The sequence below is a fragment of the Nerophis lumbriciformis genome, linkage group LG29 (genome assembly GCF_033978685.3).
Source record: "Nerophis lumbriciformis linkage group LG29, RoL_Nlum_v2.1, whole genome shotgun sequence".
Lineage (NCBI taxonomy): Eukaryota > Metazoa > Chordata > Actinopteri > Syngnathiformes > Syngnathidae > Nerophis > Nerophis lumbriciformis.
In genome coordinates, this window is record NC_084576.2 from 34672244 (window position 1) to 34694773 (window position 22530).

General features: G+C 42.3%; 1 protein-coding gene across 2 annotated transcripts in view; it reads left to right on the top strand.

Moving 5' to 3' along the window:
• Positions 1-22530, top strand: part of cdk19 (cyclin dependent kinase 19) — a 140222-nt gene that overhangs the window by 34507 nt on the left and 83185 nt on the right. For both annotated transcript variants that reach the window (XM_061924430.2, XM_061924429.2), the window contains 2 exons: positions 12343-12453; positions 13703-13843. In XM_061924430.2, the coding sequence (XP_061780414.1) occupies positions 12343-12453; positions 13703-13843 (252 nt within the window). The remainder of the gene's footprint in view (positions 1-12342; positions 12454-13702; positions 13844-22530) is intronic.

Consider the following 22530-nt stretch of genomic DNA (forward strand, 5'->3'; position numbering starts at 1 on the left):
GATTCGGCAGGTGGGTTGTTACACACTCCTTAGCGGGTTCCGACTTCCATGGCCACCGTCCTGCTGTCTATATCAACCAGGGTGAGCCCCACCCCTTTCGTGAGCGCACTGCGCGCGGAGTGACCCCTGTTACGCGCCCCCGGCAACAGGGGTGGCGGGCAGGTAAGCTGCGCGGGCGGAGCGCGCGGAGTGACCCCTATTACGAGCCCCCGGCCACGGGGGTGGCGGGCAGGTAAGCTGTTTACCTGCTGCGCGTGACGCCGGCCGCGGCGAAGGCGGACGAGGCGGGGTGTCGGTGCGGTGGGCGCGGTGGTGACCCTGGACGTGCGTCGGGCCCTTCTCGCGGATCGCCTCAGCTACGGCTCCCGGTGGGGCCCTCTCGGGGGAAGGGGCCTCGGTCCCGGACCCCGGTGAGGCGTCCCTTCTCCGCTCCGTAAAAGTGTCCATCTCTTTTTTTTTTCTTCTTCTGTTGTGGCATATGCTGCAGGTGCCTGCTCGTTTTTCGTATGTGGGTAACAACATTTAACTATGTATATATATTTACCAATTGGTTTAACTGCCACCCGCCTGAATCTATTTAAAATCTAATTTTTTTTTATTTCAACCACCCGACCCGACCCGACCCGCGGATAAAATCTAATTTTCTTTAATTTCATCCGCCCGATCCGCGGATAATCCGCGGACTCCGCGGTTGTGCCCGCAAACCGCGCATCTCTAGTGTGTGACAATCATTGGTACTTTAACTTAACTTTAACTTTACACATACAAACTGTAGCACAAAAAAAAGCACATTTAATAAAAAAAAACTTTATTATGGTCTTACCTTTACTTATAAATGAAGTTCATGCGCCGCAACTAAAGCCCTCACTTCAACTTTCCACGTGCAAGATTGAATCTATTTAAAAAAGTGTAACCGAGGGTTTATAAATGTGGCCTATACTGTATGAAACTACAAAATAACAAACACGGAGGCTCCAGTTTACACGAGGACCACTTTATTTACCTTCTTTCAAAAACCTCCGCTCCACTGCAACATGTCATCACTTCCGCTCTTGGCGCCTTCAAAATAAGAGCTCAAGGCATATACTGTATAACAGCGCATAACAGGAACTTAACATCACAAAGAGGTAAGCCCATAAAAATAGGTTACAAAAGTTATTTAATAAGAAGCCAAAAAGTGCAAAAACAATAATGTTCATGTTGGAGGAGTTGTGAATTAGGTACACCTGCAGTCTGCAGGTGTACCTAATGTTGTGGCCCTGCAGTCATTCACAACTCCTCCAACACGAACATTATTGTTTTTGCACTTTTTGGCTTCTTATGAAATAACTTTTTTAAATAGATTCAATCTTGCACGTGGAAAGTTTTAAGTGTGGGCTTTAGTTGATATAACAATTCTACGGCGGGGGTGCAGGAGGCGGGGCTACTGGAGCCTCCGCCAGTGCGTCTTTTGCAGCCGTTTTATGATCGCTCAGCACAAGAAATACGTTACACACATACAGTTGTTGACAAAATACACTGTACATTATATACCTCAGCTAACTAAACTATGGAAATGTATAATATAGTTCATATAGCAATACGGTCTCACTGCACAGCAGGCCAGCAGTTAGCCGAGTCATTGCGCAATCCATGTTGAGGCACTGATTGACGTGCCTCAACTGGCTGCTGATCACCGCACCGTCTCTTCTCAGTATTTGAACGGCAAATGTGAAAATTCAGCGATTTTGAATAAAAATAATCTAAAACTGGTGAAGTTAAACGGAAAATAACTTTATAGTATAATCACTGCATACATATAACAATTTTTTTTTTTTTTTTCTTTTTACATTTTTTTTTTTTCCATGATGACTGCACGTCACTGCTCCATACCAATATTTTGGTACCGGTACCAAAATGTATTTCGATACTTTTCAGTACTTTTCTAAATAAAGGGGACCACAAAAAATGTCATTATTGTCTTTATTGTAACAAAACAAATCTTAGGGTGCATGAAATATATGTTTATTATTGTCATTTAGTCCTTAAATAAAATGTTGAACATACTAGACAACTTGTCTTTTAGTAGTAAGTAAACAAACAAAGACGCCTAATTAGTCTGCTGACGTATGCAGTAACATATTGTGTCATTTATACACCTATTATTTTGTACACATTATGAGGGACAAACTGTATAAATGGATTATTAATCTACTTGTTCATTTACTGTTAATTTCTGCTTATTTTCTCTTTTAACATGTTCTATCTACACTTCTGTTCAAATGTAATAATCACTTATTCTTCTCTTCTTTGATACTTGACATTAGTTTTGGATGATACCACACATTTAGGTATGGATGTGATACCAAGTAGTTACAGGATCATACATTGGTCGTATTCAAAGTCCTCATGTGTCCAGGGACATATTTACTGACTTTATAAACATAATGTGAATTTAAAAAAAAGATTTTGTGACGATAAAAAATATCAATGTACCGTATTTTCCGCACCATAAGCCGCGCCTTCAATTAACGGCATATTTCAAAACTTTGTCCACCTATAAGCCGCCCCGTGTTGTAAGCCGCATCTAACTGCGCTAAAGGAATGTCAAAAAAACAGTCAAATAGGTCAGTCAAACTTTAATAATATATTAAAAACCAGCGTGATGTGGGCGCGCATGGAGTCGTATATCAACATGGACGGAGCTGCGTGAAAAAAGCCACCCGGCCTCTTCGCGTAAACTTACCTTAACCACTCGCTCATCTTTTCTTCATCCATCCATCCCTTCGAGTTAGCTTTTATGATGACGCCGGCTGGAAAGGTCTCTTTTGGCAAGGTCTTCCTTTTGAATATCACCATGGGTGGAAGTTTCTGGCCATTAGCATGGCAAGCTAGAACCACAGTGAAGGATGACTTCTCATTCCCTGTGGTGCGAATATTCACCGTACGTGCTCCCGTTGTATCCACAGTGCGGTTCACAGGAATATCAAAAGTCAGTGGAACCTCGTCCATGTTGATAATGTTCTCTGGCCGGATCTTTTTTTCAGCTATCTTGTCTTTACAATATGCACGGAAAGTAGCCAGCTTTTCTTGAAAGTCTTTAGGCAGTTGCTGTGAAATAGTAGTCCGTGTGCGGATGGAGAGATTGCGTCTTTTCATGAACCGGAAACCTGTCGCTTAGTAGGAGCCATTTTGTGGTCTTTACCGATGTAAACACACAAAGAAAATGAAACGTAATATCCGTGCGCTTCTTCTTCTTCTACGGGGGCGGGTGGTTGCTTACAGTAGAAGAAGAAGCGCTTCCTGTTCTATGGGGGCGGGTGCTTACCTTGGCGGTTGCTTGCGTAGAAGAAGAAGCACTTCCTCTTCTACGGGGAAAAAAGATGGCGGCTGTTTACCGTAGTTGCGAGACCGAAACTTTATGAAAATGAATCTTAATATTAATCCATATATAAAGCGCACCGGGTTATAAGCCGCACTGTCAGCTTTTGAGTAAATTTGTGGTTTTTAGGTGCGGCTAATAGTGCGGAAAATACGGTAATCATAGTAGCATGCTATTTTACTTGGTATCATTACAGTGGATGTCAGGTGTAGATCCACCCATGGCATTTGTTTACATTGTGACGGTGGTGAGCTATTGTATCCTCCTACGGTGTGTAGTGAAGCATGTTTAGCTATTCCTTGTCCTCCAGTGATACTGCTACTTGTAAGAAACGTACTTTATTTGTCGCCATGGAGACCAGGATTAGTGATTTAGAAGTAGCTAAAACACTGTGGATGGATGTTAGCCGCATGTGTTAAAGCAGCTCTTCCTGAGGGTGTTTCAGTGTTATAACTTCACCTTTATCTTTACTTTTTACACCAAAATGCGTCCATTCTCCCTTTTCTGTCTACACACTGTATATTATGAGTGAGGGAACCCGCCTGCTTCAGTCTCTGCTTCACCCGGGACACCAACCTGGGCCGTCCGACATGAGGGACGAGTGTGCTAACTACCGAGCTAGCACAACATTGCCTAGACACACCGGCTGTCTTCTGTTCCAAACGCACGGCGCAAGAAGCACTTCCTGTCTTTCGCCTTTTGGGAATTGGGAGTGAAACTGCGATGCATCCTATTCAAGTCACCTGCTTGGTTGAGAGGTACAGTATGTGCGTGGCCATTGCCCCCTGCAGATTGGAGGAATGACTGCATGAAAGAGCACTATAGCATACTTGCCAACACTCCCGGATTTTCCGGGAGACTCCCGAAATTCAGCGCCTCTCCCGAAAACCTCCCGGGACAAATTTTCTCCCGAAAATCTCCCGAAATTCAGGCGGAGCTGGAGGCCGCGCCCCCTCCAGCTCCATGCGGACCTGAGTGACGTGTTGACAGCCTGTTCTCACGTCCGCTTTCCCACAATATAAACAGCTAATGATGGAGGGCGAGTTCTTGGTTTCTTATGTGGGTTTATTGTTAGGCAGTTTCATTAACGTCCTCCCAGCGCGGCAACAACACACAACAACAGCAGTCAAGTTTTCGTCTACCGTAAAGCAGTTCGTCTGCCGTAAACAGCAATGTTGTGACACTTTTAAACAGGACAATACTGCCATCTACTGTACATGCATATGTGACCCACCCATAATGTGTCACATTTTTGTGTTGATTTATTTATTTTATTTTGTGATTTGAATTCGTTTTTGGAGCTGTCATTACACATTTATCAGTATTCACATTGGTCAGTAGGGGGCAGTAGGGCGTTTCTTCCCAATTGAATGCTATCACCTGCAGACCGGAAGTGTCTTGTCATTCTGATGAGAGCGACCAGTCTGTGAACAATTGAAACACTTTTTCCTCCTGTATAACAGGTTAGTTTTGGTGAATCAACTCACTGAATAATATCCATGTGATCTTTATAAGTTTAAGTACACATTCTGATGGTGGAGCCTAACTCTAAAGTGTTTGTGAGTTGTAGTTTGTATTTGTGAATGAATCCAGTGCACAGCTGCAGTAATCAATACAAAAAGGCGACGTGAGTGCGCAATGTTTATATAGGAACTTCTGATCCTAATTCAGACTCCCAAATTAGAGCTCCCGTTTTCTTATTGATTTTATAATGTATATTTGTATAATGTGTGTGTTCTGAAATAGTGACAGAGAATAGAACAAGGATGGACAATTCAACCCTTAACTCAACAATGAGTAGATGAGTGTTATGTGTGTGTATGTGTAAATAATATAACACTGAAATTCAAGTATTTATTTTATTTATATATATATATATATATATATATATATAAATATATATATATATATATATATATATATATATATATATATATATATATATATATATAGCTAGAATTCACTGAAAGTCAAGTATTTCTTACCGTATTTTCCGCACCATAAGGCGCCCTGGGTTATAAGCCGCGCCTTCAATGAACGGCATATTTCAAAACTTTGTCCACCTATAAGCCGCCCCGTGTTGTAAGCCGCATCTAACTGCGCTAAAGGAATGTCAAAAAAACAGTCAGATAGGTCAGTCAAACTTTAATAATATATTAAAACCAGCGTGATGTGGGCGCGCATGGAATCGTATATCAACATGGACAGAGCTGCGTGAAAAAAGCCACCCGGCCTCTTCGCGTAAACTTAAACTTACCTTAACCACTCGCTCATCTTTTCTTCAGCCATCCCTTCGAGTTAGCTTTTATGATGACGCCGGCTGGAAAGGTCTCTTTTGGCAAGGTCTTCCTTTTGAATATCACCATGGGTGGAAGTTTCTGGCCATTAGCATGGCAAGCTAGAACCACAGTGAAGGATGACTTCTCATTCCCTGTGGTGCGAATATTCACCGTACGTGCTCCCGTTGTATCCACAGTGCGGTTCACAGGAATATCAGTTGCTGTGAAATAGTAATCCGTGTGCGGATGGAGAGATTGCGTCTTTTCATGAACCGGATACCTGTCGCTTAGTAGGAGCCATTTTGTGGTCTTTACAGATGTAAACACACAAAGGAAATGAAACGTACGGTAATATCCGCGCGCTTTTTCTTCTTCTACGCGGGCGGGTGGTTGCTTACAGTAGAAGAAGAAGCGCTTCCTGTTCTATGGGGGCGGGTGCTTACCTTGGCGGTTGCTTGCGTAGAAGAAGAAGCGCTTCCTGTTCTACCGGGAAAAAAGATGGCGGCTGTTTACCGAAGTTGCGAGACCGAAACTTTATGAAAATGAATCTTAATATTTATCCATATATAAAGCGCACCGGGTTATAAGGCGCACTGTCAGCTTTTGAGAAAATTTGTGGTTTTTAGGTGCGCCTTATAGTGCGGAAAATACGGTATATATATATATATATATATCTTAACCACGCCCCCAACCACACTCCCACCCACCCCCACCTCCCGAAATCTGAGGTCTCAAGGTTGGCAAGTATGACTATAGTGAGACTGAAAGGTTTCATTATTTGGGAGATGTTTGGCTGTAAAAAGCCTTGGACTGCAAAATAAGGGAGCCCCTCTCTAGAAAGTGCCAAATGTCTTAAGGAGCTCTGTTTGAGAATGTTCTTTCTCTACAAAGATGGACACCCAGGTCAGCTTTTTACTGTGTTGAGAAGGAAAGATTACCAGTAAAAGCGAGCCTCTTCCAAAAGTCCACTGGCAGGAATGTGGCTTAGTCGTGAGTATTTGGACCTCCTCCAGTCAGAGCTTTTCCCTCCGAGCCTTTTATGAAAACTTGACCCATTTTACTCAAAAGGGAAGCAGCCTTTTTTCCCCCTCGTCTTTCTATTTTGGTATTTCAGTTGATCGTGCGTATTTGATCGACAGTTTTGTGATAACAGGGTTGTGATTTTACCAGAATATTGTTCCTTTCAGTAGGGCAACTTTCACAAACTCACCCTTCATCCAAACAATGAGGAATGTTGTCTGTGCCTCGTAGTGCAGAAAAGCAAGTCAGAGGACTTGTCTCCTCATGGAAAACTTATCACGGGACTCTCGCCATTCAGGAAGGGTTAGAGTTTTGTGACTGTGACTTGTGTAGTGGTTTTCTAGGACTGAGTTGTATGTTATGTGTTAAAATTATTGGGTTATGTTATGCAGAACCCTTGACCGTTGGTACCTGTTTTTGTGTATGTGAGAGCATAAGAGCAAAGAATCTTCATTCAAATCATGGAGATTGTCATCCTCTTCGGTAGTAGAGAACCCTGGTCTCAGGGCTGTACAACGTTGTCTGTAGTAAAGAACCCTGGTCTCAGGGCTGTACAACGTTGTCTGTAGTAGAGAACCCTGGTCTCAGGGCTGTACAACATTGGCTGTCGTAGAGAACCCTGGTCTATGGGCTGTACAACGTTGTCTGTAGTAGAGAACCCTGGTCTCAGGGCTGTACAACGTTGTCTGTAGTAGAGAACCCTGGTCTCAGGGCTGTACAACGTTGTCTGTAGTAGAGAACCCTGGTCTCAGGGCTGTACAACGTTGTCTGTAGTAGAGAACCCTGGTCTCTGGGCTGTACAACGTCGTCGGTAGTAGAGAACCCTGATCTCAGGGCTGTACAACGTCGTCGGTAGTAGAGAACCCTGATCTCAGGGCTGTACAACGTTGTCGGTAGTAGGGAACCCTGATCTCAGGGCTGTACAACGTCGTCGGTAGTAGAGAACCCTGGTCTCAGGGCTGTACAATGTTGTCCATAGTAGAGAGCCCTGGTCTCAGGGCTGTACAATGTTGTCCATAGTAGAGAACCGTGGTCTCGGGGCTGTACAACGTCGGTAGTAGAGAACCCTGGTCTCAGGGCTGTACAACGTCGGTAGTAGAGAACCCTGGTCTCAGGGTTGTACAACGTCGGTAGTAGAGAACCCTGGTCTCAGGGCTGTACAATGTTGTCCATAGTAGAGAGCCCTGGTCTCAGGGCTGTACAATGTTGTCCATAGTAGAGAACCGTGGTCTCGGGGCTGTACAACGTCGGTAGTAGAGAACCCTGGTCACAGGGTTGTAAGACAACACTGAAACCAATCTGATCTCTCTATAAGCAAGTCCTGGACATGGAACCGAGACAAATATCAACTACTGAACTGGAAATATTTTGTAAAATATCATGATGCTAATTTGGTTTTTACATCCTAGGTGGTTTGTCCCCACCACCACTTTCCGATTTTGTTCATCTGAGCAGGTGTTAACCCAGATCCGCCTCTTCAAACAACCTGATAGTTCCCCTCAGGAAAAGTGCCTTCGGCCAATCTGCCTTCTCAGTGAGGGCAGTCCAGTTTTGGAACAATATCTCTTCCTTTATACGCTTTGTTGATACATTCAGGCAAGTCAAAAATATGCCAAAATCATAGCTACTTGAGAATGGAACTTGTGTACATGGTCATTAATGTATTTTATTTTCTGATCCTTTGCTACCTGCCAGTGTAACTATTAAAAATTGCGATTCTTATTTGTAAGGATTCTTAATCGTTTAAAAAAAAAAATCGATTTCAAATTGTTTTATTTTAATTTTTCCAGTCTGTCTTGTGCAGGCACTCAGGAAAATCATATTGTTGACGTAGATGATCTACATCTGCCCATTCTCTCCATGGGCTTCAAGCACACCTGTGAAATGAAAACCATTTCAGGTGACTACCTCTTGAAGCTCATGGAGAGAATGCCAAGAGTGTGCAAAGCAGCAATCAGAGCAAAGAGTGGCTATTTTGAAGAAACTAGAATACAAAACATGTTTTCAGTTATTTCACCTTTTTTTGTTAAGTACATAACTCCACATGTGTTCATTCATAGTTTTGATGTGACAATCTACAATGTAAATAGTCATGGAAATAAAGTAAACACATTGAAGGAGAAGGTGTGTCCACACTTTTGGCCTGTACTGTGTATATATATATATATATATATATATATATATATATATATATATATATATATATATATATATATATATATATATATATATATATATATATATATATGTCTTAATAAGGTTATCCAAAAAATAGTGCTCGATACCGTAGTAGAGCGCAATATATGTATGTGTGGGAAAAAAAATCACAAGACTACTTCATCTCTACAGGCCTGTTTCATGAGGGGTTCCCTCAATCATCAGGAGATTTTAATGGGAGCATTCACATACCATGGTTTATATAGGGCACAGAGTGGGTGGGTACAGGCTGGCGTAGGGGCGTGGTGATTGGCTCATGTGTTACCTAGGAGGTGTTTCCGTCTGTGGCGGCATGCTGATACAATTTCGCTGCGCTTGTTGAGGGATGACAGGTCTGGACGGTATACAATAAACAGTTGTTTACCAATCTAAGGTAACACGCAAGGACATTAACACATCCGACACATATGTAGGATTAACCGAGGGAGAGTTTAAAACCAGATGGAACAATCACAAGGCTTCTTTCAGGAACCAAAACCTGCGGAATACCACAGAACTCAGCAAACACATTTGGGACCTCAAAGACAATAATGTTGAATATTCAATAACATGGCAAATTCTTGCATCCAGCACACCTTACAATAGTGGTAATAAAAGATGCAACCTATGCTTGAAAGAGAAACTGTTTATTATTTACCGTCCAGACCTGTCATCCCTCAACAAGCGCAGCGAAATTGTAACAACATGCCGCCATAGACGGAAACACCTCGTAGGTAACACATGAGCCAATCACCACGCCCCTACGCCAGCCTGTACCCACCCACTCTGTGCCCTATATAAACCATGGTATGTGAATGCTGCCATTAAAATCTCCTGATGATTGAGGGAACCCCCCCTCATGAAACAGGCCTGTAGAGATGAAATAGTCTTGTGATTTTTTTCCCCACACATACATATATATATATATATATATATATATATATATATATATATATATATATATATATATATATATATATATATATACAGATACTTACAGTGTGAATATATATATATATATATATATATATATATATATATATATATATATATATATATATATATATATATATATATATTCACACTGTAGGTATCTGAGATGCACAGATGAGATGTGTAAATATCAAGGTATTACTTTGGATCACTTTTTGGCAACCACTAAGTTGTCGTTAGGGGCTGATTACAGCTTTTTCAAGGGTATTTCAGAACGTTAACAATACAGTATGTACTTTATTATCATATATGCAACTCTCTTAAGGGTCATCTAACAATATATGCACAGATGAGATGTATAAATATCAACATTTTACGTTTAATCACTTTTTGGCAAGCAGGAATACGTTCATTTAATGAACACATCCAAACACTTTATTAATATTTATTATGTGCATGAACAATTAACAGTTGATATTAAATGTAGCCTCTAAACAAGAAAATGTCATTGCTATGCACTTCCTAGTTTGTGAACCCGTTCTCAAACAATGGCAATAAAAACTATTCTGATTGTGATTGTGACATTAAAGCGCCCAGGAAAATAGTTCAGTAATGTTTAAAATGATCAGAATATTGTAAATATGACATGTTGTCATGGATGTGCCTGTTACTACATTACATGTATACTTACAGAGTGTATATATATATATAGAGGGATTTATTATAGGCAGTATAGATTGTATCCTGATTAAGGCTGAAACGACGCGTCGACGTAGTCGACGTCATCGGTTACGTAAATATGTCGACGCCGTTTTTGTGCGTCGGCGCGTCGCATATTTACGTCACACTACTGTCATGGCGGAGCGCAAAGCAGACGATGCGAGCGAGGGGAAAAAAGCACGCCAAAAGTCGTCAAAAGTGTGGGAGTATTTCAATAAACGGCCTAATAATGTTGTTGTATGCACACTGTGTCGAGCGGAAATGGCCTATCATAGCAGCACAACGGCTATGAAGGAACATTTGAAAAGAAAACCCCCGACAGCGTTCTTGACATCACCATCAACAAGTCAATCGTCCGCGTGTGTATACGTTGTCATTATTACACAAAAACATGAATGTGTCATTTGCATCTGCGTTGTAAATTCATAAACTAAAGCACCGTTTGCTCTGAGAGGCGCGTTTGGTGTGCCTGTTCAGTGTTTACAAAGACGCGCTCCTCTTTAACGCTGTGGAGAGGCGGCGGCGGCGAGCGAGCGGCGAGGCGGGGCGCGCCGGGAGTGACGCCGCAAGAGACAGGGGACGACGAGCGAGCGAGGAAGAGGAGCTGAAAAGCGAGGAAAGAAAGAGAAAAGAGTTGGAAGAGAAAAGACTTTGTGTAAAATTAAAAGATTGTAAACCTGGCAAAGCCGTCTGGCGTTCAGTCTGTCGGTCCTGAAAGAACCCCACGGCACAAGACGTGTCACAAACGCTAACGTTAATTAGTTGTGCAAATACCTTTTACAACATTAACAGTTACATATACTATGTACAAACCAACAATTAACTTTCACTTTAATCATACTATCATTGTTGTGTTATTAAGCAAAATAAGCAATACTTTTACTTTTGTTGAAATGTTTACACTGTACACTTTTTTGTATTGGATGTTTAGCTTTATTTTTGCACATTTTAGCAAATAAGCAATACTTTTACTTTTGTTGAAATGTTTACACTTGTTACAGAATATTTCCGTTTTGCACTTTTTTGTATTGGATGTTTATCTTTATTTTTGCACATTTTAAAGCAAAATAAGCAATACTTTTACTTTTGAAATGCTTATACTATTCCAGAATATTAAGATTTTCACTGGATGTTTACTTTTATATTTGCACATTAAAAAGCAAATAAGCTACTTTTAATTTTGTTAAATGTTAAAAGTTTTAAATGTTTACATTGTTACAGAATATTTTGTCATGTTGTTGTCAATGTTGACTGAGTGGCCATACTTTTTTTTTTGTAAATAAAAGCCATGCCTTTTGAAAAAACTGGCCTACATTTATTTTTTCCTCTTCATTTTAAATAAAAAAAATAATCGGTAAAAGGAAAAATAATCTATAGATTAATCGAAAAAATAATCTATAGATTAACCGATTAATCGAAAAAAAAAAAAAATCTATAGATTAATCGATAGAAAAATAATCGTTAGCTGCAGCGCTAATCCTGATTACCTGCATCGTCCTGCACCTGACGAGAAGTTGTATTCCATTTAGAGCACAGAATAGGGTAAGGTGTTTGTTCTTGTCTCACAAAAGGATTGTGAAGTTTGGGCAAATATCTCCAAATGGTGCCTTTTCCCTTTAATGCTGGCTGAACTAAGACCTCACAAGGTCTTGACCAATTTACCAGGCATATTTTACTGTGTAATTCAGTTGATTCTCTTTGGACCTTCAATTCTACGACTGAATGAAAACATTTGACTGCTCTTGTCTGTGAGAAGTAATTTCTAGCTGCTCTGCTTTACGGGTGTTGTGCTGTTTGTTCATTTTCACACCTCCTCTTTGTTGTGTCTTCCAGCTGCTGCGAGAACTGAAACATCCAAATGTGATCGCCCTGCAGAAAGTCTTCCTGTCCCACAGTGACAGAAAAGTTTGGCTCCTGTTTGATTATGCTGAACACGACCTTTGGGTAAGTTAGTAAGTTACCGTATATTTTCGGACTATAAGGCGCACTTAAAATCCTTTCATTTTCTCAAAACTCGACAGTACGGAATAATTCTGGTTGTGCTTATCGACCTCGATTTTATTCGGTACATGGTAAGTGTGACCAGTAGATGGCAGTCACACATAAGAGATACATTTAGACTGCAATATGATGGCAGTCACACATATGCAATATGACTCAAGTAAACAACACCGACATTTTATATGTTCCATTGAAAATATAGAACATTACACACGGCGCTCAAAAATCTTTCAAAATGTTTTATTAGGACTTTGGTAAGCTATGAAGCCACACCGCTTGATGGATTGTACTGTGCTTCAACAAAGGAGTATTATTATGCTGTGTGTATAAGGTAAGACATTATCTGGCGTTTTGCTTCACAATATTATGCAAAAGCAACTTCTCTTACCTTCTGGTACCTGCTGATGTGTATTTGGGATCTGCATAAGTCCTGAAAAATTGCGCGCATCCGCCTTTGTAGTCCGTGCCGACACCGTAGTGGATAATCTTCTCCTTTTCCTCTATCTTCTTGTTATGTGACATTCATCCTCCACTGTTGCCATTTCTAATATAAAGTAGTGTAAAGTTCCTACTTATATCTGTCAGTAAACTCACCATGAAAGCACTAAAACATACCGGTGTAGTGAGTTGACATTATTTACCCAAGGAACTTTAGTTACTAGAGAGTTCCGGTCACGGGACACATTTCGGGTGTTGTTGTTGCACTAGTGAGCCACGGATGAGGAGATGCTGCTCCGTTATTGATTGATTGAAGTAAAGTGTGAATGTAATTAAAACAGTTAGCGCCATCTTTTGACACTTCTTCCACTCCCGTCCTTGCACGCTACACCGCTACAAGGAGAAGACGCTGTCCAAGTGGAGGCACGTAAATAAGAGCGCCCACAAAACTGAAGAGACTGTCAGAAAGTGAGTTGACATGCAACATTTTGAGCAAAGATTACATGTTATGTAGACCACAAGGAAGTCTTACATTTAGAAAATAATCTTAATAATATGACTCCTTTAATGCGCCTTATAATCCAGTGCGCCTTATATATGAAAAAAGATCGAAAATAGACCCGCTCATCAGCAGTGTGTTTTATAATCCGGTGCGCCCTCTAGGGTAAATGAATAATAACTCTGTTATGTTTCTGTACAATCAATTAGGACCTGTTTTATTGTACTGTAAGTTTCTTGTCATGGTTTCTTTCAGCATATCATCAAGTTCCATCGAGCCTCCAAGGCCAACAAGAAGCCTATGCAGCTGCCCCGAGGGATGGTCAAGTCTCTTTTGTATCAGATCCTGGATGGGATCCATTACCTCCATGCCAACTGGGTGCTCCACAGGGATCTGGTGAGCTGCTTTATTAGCTCCACTGCTCCACTTTCCCATGACTGCGTCTAAAAAGCTCTTCCTTTCTACGCCGTGCTTTGGTCTTGTAGCCATATTTGGTGACAAACTCAAACTCATGGACACACAGACATGTTAGAACTTGTTAGAAGAGTCAAATCAACCTTAAACCACCATTTTTGTTCTGATGCATTTACTGAAGGTTTCCTACTTTAAAAGCAATAGACTGTATCTATGGCCGCACATACAGCTCGATATACGAACGCCTTTACTTAGAGTTCACCTTGTGTGATCAGATTCAGGCTTTAAATGTGTCCAAACACTCACAGTTTCGCTGGTTGCTAGAGCTAACGTTTGAGCTATTTAGCTTGCGGCTTGCGACCATTTTAGTTTGAGGATTTTATCAGCGAAAGGCTTTTTGTTCCACTCCAAGTGTTTGATTGTGATGAGACCGAAAACAATTTCCACAGCAGACCTTTATCACAGCAAAGGAGAAGGCACTACCGGAACACAATGAAAGATGGCCTCCTATTGCTAGTTTGTGCTAACACTAGCAGTGACTACGTGAAGCCGCTGATTGTTTATCGCTCCGAAACTCCCAGAGTGTTCAACAATGCCACAAATATTTCCGGCCACAAGGTAAAATGACATCATATCACTTCCTAAACTTTGTAATTAAGTTAGTAAATCGAGGTTCCACTTGATGATATTCCTATTCTGTCTTGATGGTCCTTCTTACTCAACATATATGTCATCTGAAAGAATTTGGGATTGACCAGTGACACACACACACAAAAGTCTCGTTGGTGCGCTCCAGAACGTTAACCACCATGTTGCTACAGTAAAAAAACAAAAAATAGGAAAATAATTTTTAACTTGTGTCTGCGGATATTTGTGGCATTGTTGAACACTCTGGGAGTTTTGGAGTGATAAACGAGCAGTGGCTATGTGTAGTCACCGCTAGCGTTAGCACAATCTAGCAGTGTCAGGCTATCCTTCATCGGCCTGTGTCTCGGTAGTGCCTCCGTTTGCTGTAATAAAGGCACGCGTTGGCATCTTTTTCGGTCTCATCACAATTAAAGACATGATGCGGAACAAAGACCCCTTTGCTGATAAATTTCTCGAACTGAAGGTGCTGCAAACTGGAGGCTAACTAGCTCAAACGCGAGCTCAGAGCGGTTGCCTAGTAACCCGAAGCTATACAGCGAGACTGTGAGAGTTTGGACCTTCCATCCATCCATCCATCCATCTTCTTCCGCTTATCCGAGGTCGGGTCGCGGGGGCAGCAGCTTAAGCAGGGAAGCCCAGACTTCCCTCTCCCCAGCCACTTCGTCCAGCTCCTCCCGGGGGATCCCAAGGCGTTCCCAGGCCAGCCGGGAGAGATAGTCTTCCCAACGTGTCCTGGGTCTTCCCCGTGGCCTCCTACCGGTCGGATGTGCCCGAAACACCTTCCTAGGGAGGCGTTTGGGTGGCATCCTGACCAGATGCCCGAACCACCTCATCTGGCTCCTCTCCATGTGGAGGAGCAGCGGCTTTACTTTGAGCTCCTCCCGAATGACAGAGCTTCTCACCCTATCTCTAAGGGAGAGCCCCGCCACTCGGCGGAGGAAACTCATTTCGGCCGCTTGTACCCGTGATCTTGTCCTTTCGGTCATGACCCAAAGCTCATGACCATAGGTGAGGATGGGAACGTAGATCGACCGGTAAATCGAGAGCTTTGCCTTCCGGCTCAGCTCCTTCTTCACCACAACGGATCGATACAGCGTCCGCATTACTGAAGACGCCTGTCGATCTCACGATCCACTCTTCCCCCACTCGTGAACAAGACTCCGAGGTACTTGAACTCCTCCACTTGGGGCAAGATCTCCTCCCCAACCCAGAGATGGCACTCCACCCTTTTCCGGGAGAGAACCATGGACTCGGACTTGGAGGTGCTGATTCCCATCCCAGTCGCTTCACACTCGGCTGCGAACCGATCCAGTGAGAGCTGAAGATCTTGGCCGGAGGAAGCCATCAGGACCACATCATCTGCAAATAGCAGAGACCTAATCCTGCAGCCACCAAACCAGATCCCCTCAACGCCTTGACTGCGCCTAGAAATTCTGTCCATAAAGGTTATGAACAGAATCGGTGACAAAGGGCAGCCTTGGCGGAGTCCAACCCTCACTGGAAACGTGTCCGACTTACTACCGGCATTGCGGACCAAGCTCTGACACTGATCATACAGGGAGCGAACTGCCACAATAAGACAGTCCGTTACCCCATACTCTCTGAGCATTTGCACAGCTGACATGACCAAAGGCAAAATGACCGCTAAGTAGGAACTGGAGGATAATATTGATAATGTTATTATAGTTCAGCAGCATGATGTCTGTCATAAAACAACCTGTTCTACAATCCTACATGAAGCCTGCTTGTAACTGGAGGTGATGCAGAATTGTAGAATCCAAGTTCACAGGATTCAAGAACGACACGGTCGAATGCCTTCTCCAAGTCCACAAAGCACATGTAGACTGGTTGGGCAAACTCCCATGCACCCTCAAGGACCCTGCCGAGAGTATAGAGCTGGTCCACAGTTCCACGACCAGGACGAAAACCACACTGTTCCTCCTGAATCCGAGGTTGGACTATCCGGCGTAGCCTCCTCTCCAGTACACCTGAATAGACCTTACCGGGAAGGCTGAGGAGTGTGATCCCACGATAGTTGGAACACACCCTCCGGTTCCCCTTCTTAAAGAGAGGAACCACCACCCCGGTCTGCCAATCCAGAGGTACCGCCCCCGATGTCCACGCGATGTTGCAGAGTCTTGTCAACCAAGACAGCCCCACAACATCCAGAGCCTTAAGGAACTCCGGGCGGATCTCATCCACCCCCGGGGCCTTGCCACCGAGGAGCTTTTTAACTACCTCGGCAACCTCAGCCCCAGAAATAGGAGAGCCCACCACAGATTCCCCAGGCCCTGCTTTCTCATAGGAAGACGTGCTGGTAGAATTGAGGAGGTCTTCGAAGTATTCTCTCCACCGATCCACAACATCCGCAGTCGAGGTCAGCAGAACACCATCCCCACCATACACGGTGTTGACACTGCACTGCTTCCCCTTCCTGAGGCGGCGGAATGTGGTCCAGAATTGCTTCGAAGCCGTCCGGAAGTCTTTTTCCATGGCCTCCCCGAACTCCTCCCATGTCCGAGTTTTTGCCTCCGCGACCGCTGAAGCCGCACACCGCTTGGCCTGTCGGTACCTGTCTGCTGCCTCAGGAGTCCCATGAGCCAAAAGAACCCGATAGGACTCCTTCTTCAGCCTGTTTGGACCTATTTAAAGCATATCTGATCAGACAAAGTGTTCTCTAAGACCGGTTCACCGACGCAAGGTACGACAAGTGTGGAAATACAGGAGTCAGAAGTGCAGCTCGCCTTGGAAGCTCTTGGAAATGGCCACGCTCGTGTGTACAGGATGTGACGTCGGGGCTTCGCCTCTTCAAAAAGATGGCATGCAAAAGTAATGAATGAATGAAGTGGTTGTTCAACATGGTTCGCACACATAAGCATTTTTGGTGCAATGTAAAGGTTTGTAAACCAAAAAGATGGCAAATAGAGGTGTTCTGAAATGGAGGTTTCATTGTATAGGTCTTATAGTCCGTATAGGAAGACGTCTGGATCCGGATGTTAGTGACTCTTGGATTACAATACTCACTCTCCAGTTGACTTATTTGCACAGCTGACATGACCAAAGGTAAAATGACTGCTAAGTAGGAACTGGAGGATGATATTGATAATGGTATTATAGTTCAGCAGCATGATGTCTGTCATAAAACAGCCTGTTCTACAATCCTACATGAAGCCTGCTTGTAACTGGAGGTGATGCAGAATTGTAGAATCCAAGTTCACAGGATTCAAGAACGACTTATGTGACTAACAGATGTTGACCAGTCTATAAATATACTTGGACAAGTTAAGGTCAGAGTTCAAAGGGCAGGACCTGAGCAGACAGACAGCTCTAAGCCACTTCTTACTGACTGGCTTTTACTGTCTTTGTCTGCTCTGCAACATCCCCAGCAGTCAGCGACATGGCAGAGTCGCTCGCATGCTTTGGCACTCTCAAAGATCCAGTTTGCTACAAAATTGGCAAATGTCGGTTGACTCAAAAAGCGGGTTATAAATGTGACTGTGGAGCGAAATGTACACAAAATATACACCAAGGCATATCCAATACCTATTATCTACACCAAAAGGAAGGAAGTGTGTTACTGCAAATGGATTTTAGAATCATCCAATGTCCCCTTTAAAGTACTCAAGTATACAGTGGTGGTCAAAAGTGTACGTACACTTGTAAAGAACATCATGTCATGGCTGTCTTGACTTTACAATCATTTCTTATTTTGTTGTGATGTAGTGATTGGAGCACATACTTGTTGCTCACAAAAAACATTCATGAAGTTTGCTTCTTTGATGAATTTATTATGGCTCTACTGAAAATGTGAGGGTGAAAAGTATACATACAGCAATGTTCATATTTGCTTACATGTCCCTTGGCAAGTTGACCTGCAATAAGGCGCTTTTGGTAGCCATCCACAAGCTTCTGCTTGACCACTTGACCACTAAATTGCTGCAGTTCAGCTAAATGTGTTGACATGGACTTGTTTCTTCAGCATTGTCCACACCTTTAAGTCAGGCCATTCTAAAACCTTCATTCTAGCCTGATTTAGCCATTCCTTTACCACTTTTGAGGTCATTGTCCTGTTGGAACACCCAACTGCGCCCAAGACCCAACCTCCGGGCTGATGATTTTAGCTTGTCCTGAACAATTTGGAGCTAATCCTCCTTTTTCATTGTCCCATTTAAAGCAGCAGTTCCATTGTGGGAATTTTTCCAGTTCAACAAACAACTTTGTTTTTTTGTCCTGATTAAGAGGAATTATTTGACGGTTGAAGTGGGTTGAAAAGTAGTCGCCAGAAAATAGGGTGGAAATAGGGCTTTGCAAAAAATTGAATTCTGGAAAATCCTGGAATTTTTTTGAACTCGTAAAAATGATAGTTTGAATGTCCAGGATGAGTGGAATGTGTTGAAGGTGGAATGGTTGGAATGGGTTGAAAAATGTGGAAATTGCGCAACTTGGAAAAATGTCCCATTCCTTTTGAATGGGGAAAAATGTCCCTGAAAACTGGGAATTCTTGGAAAACCCCAGGTTTATTTTTTAAATTGTTGAAGGAGAGCACACAATTTTGAAAATATTGAATATTTTGGAGTTGGAACAGTTTGAATCGGATGAAAAACTGTTGAACTTTGAAAAATGTCCCATTGATTTCATGAAAATGTGTGAATTTTGGGAAAAGTGGGATTTTTTTTTTTGAAAATGTTAAAATACTTGAATTTGGAGCTAATCCTCCTTTTTCATTGTCCCATTTAAAGCAGCAGTTCCATTGTGGGAAATTTTTCCAGTTCAACAAACAACTTTGTTTTTTGTCCTGATTAAGAGGAATTATTTGACGGTTGAAAAGTAGTCGCCAGAAAAAAGGGTGGAAATAGGGCTTTGCAAAAAAATGGAATTCTGGAAAATCCTGGAATTTTTTTTGAACTCGTAAAAATGATAGTTTGAATGTCCAGGATGAGTGGAATGTGGTGAAGGTGGAATGGTTGGAATGGGTTGAAAAATGTGGAAATTGTGCAACTTGGAAAAATGTCCCATTCATTTTGAATGGGGAAAAATGTCCCTGAAAACTGGGAATTCTTGGAAAACCCCAGGTTTATTTTTTAATTGTTGAAGGAGAGCACACAATTTTGAAAATGTTGAATATTTTGGAGTTGGAACGGTTTGAATCGGATGAAAAATTGTGGAACTTTGAAAAATGTCCCATTGATTTCAATGGGAATTTCATGAAAATGTGTGAATTTTGGGAAAAGTGGGAATTTTTTTTTAGAAAATGTTAAAAGACTTGAATTTGGAGCTAATCCTCCTTTTTCATTGTCCCATTTAAAGCAGCAGTTCCATTGTGGGAACTTTTTCCAGTTCAACAAACAACTTTGTTTTTTTGTCCTGATTAAGAGGAATTATTTGACGGTTGAAAAGTAGTCGCCAGAAAAAAGGGTGGAAATAGGGCTTTGCAAAAAATTTAATTCTGGAAAATCCTGGAATTTTTTTGAACTCGTAAAAATGATAGTTTGAATGTCCAGGATGAGTGGAATGTGGTGAAGGTGGAATGGTTGGAATGGGTTGAAAAATGTGGAAATTGTGCAACTTGGAAAAATGTCCCATTCATATTGAATGGGGAAAAATGTCCCTGAAAACTGGGAATTCTTGGAAAATTTATTTTTTAATTGTTGAAGGAGAGCACACAATTTTGAAAATATTGAATATTTTGGAGTTGGAACGGTTTGAATCGGATGAGAAACTGTGGAACTTTGAAAAATGTCCCATTGATTTGAATGGGAATTTCATGAAAATGTGTGAATTTTGGGAAAAGTGGGATTTTTTTTTTTAAATGTTAAAATACTTGAATTTGGAGCTAATCCTCCTTTTTCATTGTCCCATTTAAAGCAGCAGTTCCATTGGCAGCAAAACCGGCCCAGAGCATAATACTACCACCACCATGCTTGACGGTAGACATGGTGTTCCTGGGATTAAAGGCATCACCTTTTCTCCTCCAAACATATTGCTGGCTATTGTGGCCAAACAGCTCCATTTTTGTTCCATCTGACCACAGAACTTTCCTCCAGAAGGTCTTATCTTTGTCCATGTGATGTCAGATGAAACAGAAAGGGAGTTCATGGGTTCATGACCAGGGCTTTCATGTACGTGTTGGCCAGATGATCATCTCTGGGCAGGTGACAAACTCTCTGTACAAACAAATGAAACAGGGTACATTATTGTGAAATCCCCACAGTGCCTTGAATGTCTTTATTTCCTGAAAGGAAGAATCGTAAGTGTGAGTAGACGACTAACAAGATGTGTGATTGAGCCGCACACACCATTACATAACATGCTTAGCTCTGCCCCCCCCCCACATAGCTTCCATGCCTGGCGTTGTGCCACTGCATGGTACCCATCCCCCCCCCCCCCCTTGCTCCTCCTCCCGTGTCCCACCCACCGCCAGCCACACTACCACATCCTCCCAGCGTTGCGTCCTGCCCCCATGAGGGTTATGTAACTTGATGCTCATTGGACCGTACCATCAGTCTGTCGCCAGGTGGATTACTGGAAGTGATCTATCGCTGCAGTGCATCTGCATCTCCCAGCCAGGAACACTCCCTTCCACATTGTAATAATAGCAATAATAATTAAAGCTGCAAGCAGCGATGGACGGGACCGACTTTGACGGCACATAAAATCCAAACTGGAGCAGTAATTAAAACTCTTTCGTCAACTTTTAATCAGAAGGGTTCAATCTCTCTCCTGTGCTAGTTTGAAGCCGACACGACAGACGCGCTCAGAGGAGATAATGTTTGAAAAAAGGTGACCGGTTTTTACAAAACTTTTGTTTTGAAGGGGGAATTGCAAACTTCCTGTTGATTTTTGCTGGGGGTTGTCAATCTATGAAATGTAGGTCTAAGTGAGACCTACATAGAGGTTTTTCATGTCTCTAAGACATTCCTACTGGAAGTTACAGGCAGTTTTGTCTGAGTTTTCTTCCTAGGAGCAGTTGTGTCTGTGTTTTCTTCCTAGGGGGCAATTTTGAGTTCTGGGGTTGGATTTTTTTATGAGAGCGCAATTTTTGCCAGTCCTGATGTGTGCGTCCAGTGAGTGATGAGTTTTGAAGCATGTTAAGGGGATCAAATTACAGCTCAAAGAGGCAAAAGTTTTGTTTTGAAGGGGGAATTGCAAACTTCCTGTTGATTTTTGCTGAAAGATGTCAGTGTATGAAATGTAGGTCTAAGTGAGACATAGAGGTTTTTGTTTCATGTCTCTACGACATTCCTACTGGGAGTTAGAGGCAGTTTTGTCTGTGTTTTCTTCCTAGGGGGCGCTAGAGCGCAATTTTGAGTTTTGGGGCTAGGTTTTTAATTAGATCGCAATTTTCGCCAGTCCTGATGTGTGTCAAATATGGTGAGTTTTGAAGCATGTAAAGGGGGTCAAATTACAGCTCAAAGAGGCGGCGGAATAATAATAATAAAACCTTACAATTACAATAGGGTCCTCTGTCCCAAAGGGACATTGCGGTCCCTAATAATGCACATTTGTTGACAGTTCTCTATCAGACACCACGTGTTTAGTTCCAATGTAGTTGTCATTGACGTCCACTAGGGCAGTGTTTTTCAGCCTTTTTTGAGCAAAAAGGCACATTTTTTGCGTAGAAAAAATGCGGAGGCACACCACCAGCAGAAATCATTAAAAAAACGTAACTCAGTTGACAGTAAAAAGTTGTTGGATATGACTTTAAAGCATAACCAAGCATGCATCACTATAGCTCTTGTCTCAAAGTAGGTGTACTGTCACCACCAGTCACATCACACCCTGACTTATTTGGACTTTTCCTGTGTGTAGTGTTTTACTTCTTGTCTTGCGCTCCTATTTTGGTGGCTTTTTCTCTTTTTTTTGGTATTTTCCTGTAGCAGTTTCATGTCTTCCTTTGAGCGATATTTCCCGCATCTACTTTGTTTTAGCAATCATGAATATTTCACTTGTTTTTAATCCTTCTTTGTGTGGACATTGTTGATGGTCAAGTCACGTTCGGATGTACTTTGTGGACGCCGTCT